Consider the following 11,960-nt stretch of genomic DNA (forward strand, 5'->3'; position numbering starts at 1 on the left):
AAGCTTAGGTAAGACTTCGAGTATGAGAGTTGTCCTTAACGTAGACTTGCACTCTCTCCACACAATTGTTTTTGAGGGGTTAACGTTTTCCAAAATCAGTCCTTTGTAAGCTGGACCACAAAAATGTAAATTCTTTAATTAAAAATGGACTTGAGAAAATAAGGGATATTGTGATTTGGTAGAGCCACCAAGTCGATCCACAGAAAATTTTGTGTATGTGACCTCACAAAGCCTATGTGACCTCCCCTCTAGCAAAAGGTCAACATCTTTATCAATGTATCATACGGAAATACTAGTGAGAACTTTTTTTTAAAAAAAAATAATACCTAATATTTTTATTATTATTTCTAGAAAAAAAAAATCAAAGATATTTTATAAAAGCATAAAATAAATTAATTATATTCAAACATAGTATATCAAAATTTTTCTCAAAACAATCGATTAATTATAGTCTCCTTCAAGTATAGTTTTCATCCGTATGATAAAGAGGTAGGTAGAACTTGGATTCATATCCATAAGACAAATACGATGGATCAAACTAAGTTCTAATATCATGTTAAACAATCAATTTTCTTAAAAGCTTAAATTTAAAAGATTTGGAGTCAATTATCATGTTTCTTAACATTAATTTCTATGGATTTTCTATGATTTTTTCAATTTTTAAAAATTAAATTAAGGACCTATTTAGCATTTAAACATAATTTAAATTTGATGCTGTTTTGAGAAGAGGTTTGAAAGCCAAATTGAAATAGACTATTTTGTAATTTACCCCTAATGAATATGAGATAATATGATAAAATTTAAATTTATTTTTAACATCAATAGTTGAGAAAGAAGCACAAAATTAAACTAAGGAAATTGAATTAAACTAACATTATTTTTCGATAATTAATATATTATGGTGTCATAAAAATTTATTATATTAAATTAATAAAATAATTTTGAATAATGAAACTTAAAATGATTAATTAAAGTTACAAATAATAAATTTGCAAATTGAAGCTTATTAATTATTATTATTATTATTGTTGTTGTTGCTGCTGCTTCAAATCATTATATACATCACCCATGCAACTCACGGGCCACAAACACAATCCTCAGTCACAGCAATGGGGCAGCACCACTTCCTCATTATATCACATCCACTGCAAGGCCACATCAACCCAGCCCTCCAATTAGCCAAGTGCCTGATCAGAACCGGCGCCCACGTCACATTCGCCGTCTCCGTCTCCGCCCATCGCCGAATGCCCAAAGATCCGACCCTCCCCGGTTTAACCCTAGTCCCCTTCTCCGATGGCTATGATGATGGGTTAAAGTACTCCAATGATCATGCCCAGCACTATATGTCCGAGATCAAGCGTTGTGGATCAGAAACCCTCAGGCGGATCACTGCAATGAGCGCTGACCAAGGCCGACCAGTTACTTGCTTACTGCACACCATCCTCCTAACCTGGGCGGCAGAACTGGCGCGTAGCCTTCAGGTTCCGTCGGCGCTTCTTTGGATTCAGAGCGCCACTGTTTTCACCATTTACTATCATTACTTCAATGGTTATGGTGATGTGGTTGGAGACTGCAGCAATGAGGGTTCAAGTCCAATTGAGTTACCGGGGCTTCCAATACTGCTGTCTAGCTGTGATATTCCGTCTTTTTTACTCTCTTCAAACATATATGCTTCGTTGCTCTCAACATTTCAAGAGGAAATGGAGGCACTAAGGCAAGAGACGAACCCCAAAGTGCTGGTGAACACCTTCGACGCACTGGAGGCCGAGGCGCTACGAGCTGTGGATAAGGTTAAATTGATTGGAATTGGACCTTTGGTCCCATCTGCTTTCTTGGATGACAACGATCCATCTGATTCTTCTTTTGGAGGAGATATTTTCCAAGATCCGAGTGACTGCATCGATTGGTTGAACTCCAAGCCCAAGTCATCAGTCGTTTATGTGTCGTTTGGGACACTTTGCGTTCTGTCAAAGCAACAAATGGAGAAGATTGCACGTGCTTTGCTACACAGCGGCATGCCTTTCTTGTGGGTCATAAGATCAGCACCCGGAAACGGAGAAGTGGAAGAAGAGAAGGTGAGTTGCAGAAAAGAGTTGGAAGAGAAAGGGATGATAGTGGCTTGGTGTCCTCAGTTGGATGTTTTGTCACATCCATCATTGGGATGTTTCATTACACATTGTGGGTGGAACTCAACGTTAGAGTGCCTAGCTTCTGGGGTTCCAGTTGTAGCATTTCCACAATGGACAGATCAAGGGACCAACGCCAAGCTAATTGAAGATTTGTGGAAGACAGGCGTTCGGGTGACAGCGAATGAGGAGGGAATAGTTGAAAGCGAGGAGATCAAGAGGTGCTTGGATGTCGTCATGGGCCGTGGAGAAAGAGGGGAAGAATTGAGAAGGAATGCTGGGAAATGGAAGGATTTGGCAAGGGAAGCTGTGAAAGATGGTGGATCTTCGGACTACAATCTGAAGGCTTTTTTGGATGAATTGGGACAAGGCAGTATTTTTTAGTGAAAGTTAACTTGTGTTGATATGAAGTTGTATTATTGATTGAACTCGTTCTTCGAGTGCTTGCTTTTATTTGAATTAGCATGGAGCGATCACATTGAAATAGAAGACATTCGTACTCTGAACCATTTCCTTGGTGTAAGTGTAACCACATCCGGAGAAAAGAGAAATTTCAAGTCTATATTCTCCAGCCTATGAAATAAATTGATCTCCCTCTGAGTCATTTGCTTGGCTTAATCAATTGATTTTATTTTAAAATTTTGAACAAAAACATCTTCCCTTCAAGAAAAATTGTTCTCTCTCTCCTCACTCACTCTATACTTAAACCTACTATTTGTCTCTCTCATCTCTTTCTATTGTGGTTGTCAATAATGTCGGTACAATAATAGATGAATTGTATTTTGAGGTCAGATGGGTCTTGATTCAAGTACTCATATCCCTATTTGAGCCTAAAACCTAACGGGGCATTGTCTTTGGCCCTTGCCTATTAAAACGAAAAATCTCTCCCTCTCTCCCTCTCTTATTAATTGATGGGACCATGTAGATGATTCCCAATTTTTACACTATCTCTCTCTATTAATTGATGGGACCATGTAAATGATTCCCAATTTTGACACTATTTTTCCAATTATTTTTTTCTATCTCTATTCACTTCATCCTTCTCTCACATATGAAATGGTGGGATTATAGAGATTGATTCCCAACAAATCATGCCCAACAAATTGAATATTGAAAATCAATGGTTAAAAATTATTATTATCAAATTCATTTTTTAAGTAAATATATTTAAAACACCTCATAAAATATTATTATTCTTTTTTTTTTCTAACTTACAAATTATTTATATATATATAATATAAGTTATTTTTTATATAAATATCTTTAAGGCTATAGATAATTATTTGAATATTTTTCTATTTTATAGAAATTACATAGATATTGTCTTAATTGATTATTTTGTAACATGATCATTATTTAATTAATTGTGATAATTAATTTTTAATTGAATAATATATTATAATTTAAAAATATTAAAATACCCTTCTGAATCTAAAATTGATGTGGAATGTCCCTCATTCTTGGCAAAAGGAAACGTGCAAGTTGAGTTTTTAAAAATCAGCTAAATTCCTTCAAAGAAGATAATCTTGTATACTATTGTACAATTAGTACATTTACTTTATACATTTAATGTAAATACTTTATACATGTGTACAAATTTCATAAACCTAAAATGAAATGTATGCATATGGATAGATTAACCATGTTTTCATCGTCATGACTCAAGAAAAAAAAGAAAAATTGAACCCAATTTATGTTCATATTCATCATTAGTGGGATAGATAATCGAATAAACATATACGATATCAAAAATAAAATAAAAATACATGGGATGAGTATTACAATATTATATCTTATTTCTTTTTTATCAATATTATCTCATATTTAAATTAGAAAGTAATTTATTTTAATAGATCAAAATGTGCACAATTAATCTATTACTTAGTTAATTATGGATATATTAGAATTTTTTATTACACAAAAAAAGAACTAATAGGGAAAATAAAATTAAAAAGAGTAATATATATATATATATATATATATATATATATATATATTATTTTTCATGTAAAAGATAGTATAAAAAAAATACAAAATTGATTGATTCATTTGTTTAATTATGAACATATTATATTTTTTATTTTATTATTAAAATAACTAATGAAAAAATTAAAAAAGAATAATCAATAAATAAAATTTAATTCTTTTTATTATTTTCATATAAAAAACAATGTTTTCAATTTTCATTTTCTAATTAAACATATTTTCAAAAAGAGAAAATTTAAATGTATAAAAGAAAAGAAAATAGTGAATATGTTTATTTTAATAGTGTTTTAATCATTAAATTATTTACTCTTAAAATATAAAAAATAGATTTTATTCATTTAAATTAACATGTTTTTTAAAAGGATATTTTTCAAAATGGTTTTTAAATTATTAATGTAATTTTTGTTTATTTATAATTTAAAAATAAAAAATAATGTTGATTTTTAATTATTTATAAAAGAATTATAAAAAAATAAAAAATTTAAAAATGGTTGAATAAGGGAGAGTGGTGGAATAAATAGTAGTTCCCGTGATCACCACATGAATGACCTGTACTTGTCAGCTATGCCAGAGATAGAGAGTTTATGATAGAACCCAGTAAAGTCAAGGGCAGACTCCAATAAGCATGAGAAGAAAACAATTGCTGTTCTGTACTATCCATCTCTTTATGATACATGTCCAGGGAAAAAGACCCCTGGGACCATTGCTTTTCCACTTTACATGGTGGATTGGTGAATATATTTTATTTTATTTTTATTAATTTTACCTCCATTTTGGGGTTTTTTTTCCATGTGAAATCTCCATGTTCATATTGAGTTGTTGCTGATTTGTTTAATGACATGCCTTATTGAGTTAATCCATGTGTTGTGAATTTTAATGGTTTTGTTTTCTAGTTTTTGGAACCAATTGATTTTTGCAAATCTTTTTTTTTTAAATTACTATTCATGATTTAGAATCCGAATATTTTTAATCTTTTTAACTAACACTTTACAAATTTTATAAAAAAAATTAATTTTTAAAATTAGAAAGGATAAAAATACTTCCTAAATCACTATCAAATAAATTTTTTAATAGCAATTTGATAATGATTCTAAAAAGTATTTCTAACTTTTTGATACTATTTTTTTTTTATTTCTTTAAGTATTAAAAATGGGTAAAAAGACTTAATAAAATCATTTCCAAATCGACTATTAATCTCTTATCATAATTGAATTGTAATCCAATTATTATCATTATGTCACAAATATATAATTTATGTATTATTATAATTCAAAATAACATGAAGAAGTTAAAATTATATTTAAATAATTTAAAATTTTAAAATATTATATTTTATTCTTTTATCTTTAATATTATTATATTAAATATAAAACATAAATGCATTAATATTTCATTATTTTATTTTCAATATTATTATATTAAATAAATAAAAATGTGTTAATATTTTTTATTTTGTTAAATAGGAGAATTATTATATTTAATTATTAAGAAGAAATATCATGTATTAAAGAGTGAAATAAAATTTTATTATTAATTTCATGCACACTTCATTAGCATTTTATTATTATTCATTTGAATTTCATTAGTATTATAATTTTATCATATTTAGTTTTAGTACAGCTAAAGAATTATTTTTCAGTGGCACAGAGGTAGGCTATGGATAGGTTTTTTTTGGCCCAATGGCGGTTTTACAACTATACATATCATTTATTGACTAATCATCTGCTTACCTAATTTCAGAGATTTAATAATTTTATTAAAAAATTTGGTAGAAAATTCTACAAAGCAATTGGATCTTCATCTTGAATTAAGTACTAAAAAATATTGAAAATAATTTCATAATTATTTTGTTTTAAAAGGAGTACATACATTCAAGTTGTAAAGAAGGATAAGTAGAGAATTTTTATTAAAAGTTACAATAGAAAAGGTATTAGTTGAAAAACCTAACTTGTAAAATGTGAAGGGGGTTAATCAACGATTTTTAAAGATTTTAACACAAGAGTTAAAATTTTTAATTTAATTGATTTCTTGAGAATGAATAATAGATCAAACAATCAACAATAGTGGGACATAATTTTATGTAGAAAACCCTCCACACAAAGTGTGAAGATAAAAAATCATAGGGCTTAAGATCTCAAATAAATAATTTACTATATAAGATTGTAACACACGGTTTTACCCAAACAAACACTACTTAAAACTTACTCTTCAACACATATCATGACACATGTTGATGCAGCACCTCGAGTGCTCCAATGGATTCATCTCAGCTCTTAAGGTGATGCAATTTTCTCCAACAACCCAAAATTTGTTCAACAAATCTTTGAGAGCTTGTGGAAATGGCAGAGTAAATTAAGGTTTTTCAAAATAAGGACATCCAAGTTTAAAACACATTTATGTTGAGCATACATAAGCTCAAGAACATAAAGGATTAGAAACAAAATCTTGTTAAAAAAAATAAAATCTCAAATTTTCAAACAACGAACTCCTAGAATCTAGTGGATTTTGAAACAAATGCTCAAGCGAACTTAGTCACCACTTGAGCACTTAAATAAGTGCTTGAACGTTGGCTTTAATGTTGGAGAGCTTTGGTGAGCGCTTGAGCATTACTACAAGTTTTCAAAAATTGTTTAAAAATATTTTAGCTTCATTTTAAGTCTAACCCATACCATTTCAAAAACTAACTTGCATTTATCAAAATCTTTTCAGACTCATCTATGATGTTTTGATTGATTGCACAACCTCAAATCTTCAATAAAGAGTAAGAGAGTGTGTTTTTTTTTTTTTTTTTTTTTTTTTTTTTTAGGACTTAGTATAAATTTTTGACTGAATGGAAGAAACCAAACTATTTAGCTTTTTCTAAATATAAAAGGTAACATATTAATTTTTTTATACTTTTTAATACTTAATAAAAAATAAAATGTTATAAAAACAAAAAACCTAATATTTAACATTATTAAACACTATTTAGTTTTAAGTTCTATTTAGAATTTAAGTTAAGCAAAAAAAAAAAAACATCACCTAAGTCAATATTTTAAAAGATCCTATGCTAGAATGATTATCAAATACAATCCATTAAGAGCAAGAGATGGGTTTAAGTTAAATCTTTATTTTTTAACCTTTGGGTTTAAATAACTAAAAAGTATTAAACAAGAAAAATAGAAATAAATAGAGCTTTTATTTTAATAAACAATTAAAAATTAAGAATATTTATAATAAAAATTAATATCAATTAAATCAAAATATATAGGTTAATATAGAGATTGAACACTATAATTTTACCATTTATTTAAATTTGGATTCATGCATATATTTTGAAAGATACCCAAATGTATAAAATAGCAAGATCAATTTTTGAGGCATGAGGGCATGTTCCACTGTTAGCAACCTAAAAGAAGCCATTTTCATTTTTGGTAGTTAGGAACCATATTATTGGAATTAATATGCTTCACTACACTCCTTTTTATTGCTTCCTGTCACCACCAAGATGAAAATTTGGTGAAATTAATGAATGTGCTTTACTATTCTCTTGTTCACCACTTCCTTATTGGCTTGCGGAGAGCGAGGGTGGGGTTGGAAACCCTACCATTGATAATGACCATTTGTTTTTTGATAACATATTGGTATATATATTATGTATATTTATGCCTTATTTTTTTTAGGTTATTTGATTAAAAAGTTCATTGAAAACCTAATTTTTCAAGTATGTCAACTTTCCCTTATTCTTCTTCATCATTTTTTGGCCTCATTTTGACAAAAATACCCTGGGAGGTATCAAGCTTAATTGGTGGCCACCCACAGGTCCGCCCATCCATTCAAGTGGCTAGTACTACCCCCATCTGTAGAACTGAAGGCTTTATTGAAAGGGTGACCAAAATTACATGATCCAAATAGATCCCCCTAGACGTAATGGTTCTCGGAACCAAGTCGATAAACCTTTAACCAAAAGAGAATGGCACCATCTCACTTGATCAAATTTTCCCGGGACAAATAAAGCTTACCCCGGGAGACAACCACTATGGGTCGCCCACTAGGGTAGGATGCTCGAAAAATCAAAACTTGGATCACCCAAGACCCCTACTAGTCGATCTGGGAAATCTGAACATATGTGGTCTTGAGAGCAATGTATTGTCCTACACCTTAACTCATGTGGCATAGACACCAAGGGCTGCGACAAGACTAATACAAGGAACGAGGGGTGGCAACAAGACTGGTATGGGCTACAACAAGATTGATACAAGAAGCAAGTCCCAAAGCAAAGCTCTAATAGGTTTTGTTAGTTGCAAATACTAGAAGGGCCACCCATGTGCCGCCTGACACAGGTTTTGTCCACCCAACCATGGATGCCATGCAATCTTTAATGTCTTCCCCCTAACTTACTACTCTCCTAGGAGAAAGTTGACGTACTTGACTAGTTAGTTGATAGCTTGGAAGCCCTATAAAAAGAGAATAAGAATAAGGGAAAGGTAGAAAAGCAAAGTCACATATCAGAAGAGAAAGTCACACTTAAAGGTAGTCTAATGCTTTGAATAGTCATTAGATCCTTGTATTTGAAATGATTCTGCATCAACAATTGGCATTGTCTATGGCAACGTAACAAAAAGGTCAACCATGATGACTACATGGGTAGCTAGCCACGCTGGCGATACATGTGTTGCCCCGCCAACTATGGAGCAATAGCTGGCACCCGAGCCCCTGCTAGTGGAGTATCAGAGACAACTAGATGAGCTGAGAAGAACTATTGATCAGTTGAGGAAACATAACAAGATATTGGTAGCCCAACTTAGCACGGCTACCCAAGGATCATCGAAAAATGATGAGGCCCTAGTCGGCTCTTCGAAAAAAACCCTCTCGTGTCTGCTGAATGAGCCGATCCACCTAGGACCACAAACCCTCGAGAGGGAATATGCGACCACCAAACCCTAGAAAGAGAACTCCCTGAGTGAAGTTATCAGCCCCGCTCAAGGCTAAACCAAAAGGTATCGCCCGGAAGACATTAACCGACCATGAACTGAACAAATGGTTTTCTTGTGTGAGGCTATCGAGAAAGTTTCGCTCAAAACCACCACATGCTTTCTTAATGATATGTTGTCAACACTCCTGGCTACCCATATGGTGCAACAAAGGCCCCCTCAGGGTTCACGATGCCTAAATTCACCATGTATGATGGTACCATAGACCCTTTCGACCACCTCATCCATTACCGCTAAGTAATGACCCTAGACATAGAAGACGATGCACTTTTATGCAAAGTATTCCTGGCTAGCTTATAGGGCCCAACCCTTGCCTAGTTCCATAAACTCCTGACCAATTCAATTAATGACTTCTAAGAGCTGTTAGAGGTGTTCGTGGCACACCATTATCCTCCGCCAGGAAGAAATAGGGCCTCAATAGCCTGAGCAATTTGAAAATGATGGAGTCTAAGTCCATCCAGGATTTTATGTGAAGATTTGGACAAACCTTGATCTAAATGGAGCCTTGCACCACCGATGTGATCATGCAAGCCTTCAAACAAAGTTTTATCTCAAGGACCTCATTCTTTAAATCTATATCAAAGAAGCCACTAGAGACAATGGACAACCTCTCACCACAACAATTATCGCTTTTTGCCACAAATTTTTTGGCCATAAACTAAATTTTGTGGCAAAATGTCACTTTTAGCCACATGTTTCATTTTTGTCGCTAAAAATGACCCAAGTAATTCTTACAAAATATAAAACATTTTACTATAAACTCATCTTTTTGCCACAAAATTATTCGTGGTAAAATATTACTTGTTGATATGAAGTTAATTTTGTTGCTAAAAATATCGTGGGAATAATTCAACTTTTTGCCTCAAAATTATTTGTAGAAAATATCATTTTCTTTAGCCACAAATTTACATTTCATCTTTAAAATTATGATAAAAATAATTCTCACATGGCATGTGACATTTTGCTACAAACTTTACTTTTTAATGTGAAATTATTTTTAATAAAAAAATATAAGAAATGAGTTAGAAATTTCAATTTTTTTTTCAAATATTTTTTTTCACAATCTAATTTGAGGTAGAATATTACTTTTTATTTTAATTATATATGCACCACTTTTTATATAACAAATTAAATATTAAATAGAACTATTAAATAATTATACAAAATAGTCCTTTATGATAAAAATAATTTTTTTCTTAAAACATAAAGAAGTTTGATGTTTGATAAAAAGTAAAAAAAAAAAGGTTGTTTTATATTTTTATGTGAGTTTAACAATTATAATTTTGAATATATAGATGAAATTTATAAAAATTTAATAAAAGTATATAAGTTTTGAAGTTTCAATTTTATTTTAAAATTTTCATGGAAAGAAATTTACCTATTAATTACAAATATAATGATTCAAATAAAATAAGATTAAGAAAATAAAAAATAGACTCTCGGCTTTAATCTAGACTTTTTTTTTTTGCTTTTAATTTTTTTATTTGCATAACTATTATATATTTTTTTTCCAAAGATTTCTTTACTACGAGTTTTGATTTTTATTATATTTTAGTCTAAATAATTATATATATATATATATATTAAAGTTTTTATTTTTTATTTTTTAAATTCTATCTTTGAATATTTTTTTCAAGAATAATCATGCAAATAAGTATTGATAATTTATAAAGTTTGTTTTGAAATCTTTAATTTTTTTTTCAAGTTTATACTCGTTTATTGATAAAGAGTATAAAAAATAATTATAATTTGAGATTAGTATAAAGAAAGAAATAATGTTGAACCTAATTAAAAATTTGTTATTTTTCTTTAAACATCGATTGATTTATAGTATGGTGAAAATCTCTTCAAAGAACAATGATAAAGTGAAGGGTCATGAGTTTGAATCCCAATGATTATAGTTTAATATAAGAATTATTATGGAGCCAAAATATCCTTCCCCAGGCTTGAAATAGGTGTGGGGGTGTCATCATATTTTTAGAAATGGATACCCATGCTCCTAACCTCCATAAAAAAATGAAAAATAAAATATTATCATAGCATTTTAACCATAAACATAAATTTGTCGCTAAAGATATTATATTCCCACAAAATAACATTCGTCATTAAAAGAGACTTTTTACCACAAAACTTTTCTCAAGATAGAGATTTTTTTTTAATTATGAATAGTTTATTTTTTGCCACAAATATTATTCATTGCTAAAATTTACTTTTAGTGACAAAATTTTTTATTCATTGGTAAAACTTTTTAGTGACGGACTTGTTGCAACAATTTTGTGACGAATGTTTTTTGTGGCAAAAACATATTTGCCAAAAATATCTAACTCTTTGCTACAAAAACATTTGTTATGAAACATCATGTTTGTTGTAGATTCTTCTGGAGAGCCAACAAGTAGGCCATGCTAAAAAAGGATCTTAAAGCGGCATCCTAGCAAATCATTGCGACATCCTGGACGATTGCTCCCCGATAGAGTGAGCATAACTAGCCCATTGAAGGACTTCATCAACAAGGAGGCAAAAAAAAACCAACCGCGAAAGACACTCAAAGCTTAGTACTAGGAAGAGAAGTCAACGCCTCATTTAACAAAGCTCACTCTCAGTTATAGCCAATTGTTGTCAATAATTCAGAATCTAGAGGGTTTTCGCTAGTCGAATCCTATGTGAGGGGATGTAAGTCAAAGAGATCAAAATCGCTTTTGCAAATACCATAAGGACAAGGGCCACACTATCAAAGAGTGCCACCACCTTCATTTATTGGTTGAATAAATGGTGCAAGCCGATCAACTTAGCAAGTATCTCCACAATTGAATAGAACCTTCCCTTGCTTGCCAAGCTACTTTTGCCTCTAAAATTGGCTTCGAAGCCAGACAAGTGA

General features: G+C 30.8%; 1 protein-coding gene across 1 annotated transcript; it reads left to right on the top strand.

Moving 5' to 3' along the window:
- The first annotated feature begins 1,102 nt into the window (after positions 1-1,102).
- LOC117914180 (UDP-glycosyltransferase 75C1-like) lies at positions 1,103-2,744 on the top strand. Its single transcript, XM_034829407.1, has one exon. It carries the CDS (start codon positions 1,110-1,112, stop codon positions 2,508-2,510), a length of 1,401 nt encoding a protein of 466 aa, XP_034685298.1. The 5' UTR covers positions 1,103-1,109; the 3' UTR covers positions 2,511-2,744.
- Positions 2,745-11,960: the final 9,216 nt, after the last annotated feature.

Source organism: Vitis riparia, chromosome 5, assembly GCF_004353265.1.
Source record: "Vitis riparia cultivar Riparia Gloire de Montpellier isolate 1030 chromosome 5, EGFV_Vit.rip_1.0, whole genome shotgun sequence".
Lineage (NCBI taxonomy): Eukaryota > Viridiplantae > Streptophyta > Magnoliopsida > Vitales > Vitaceae > Vitis > Vitis riparia.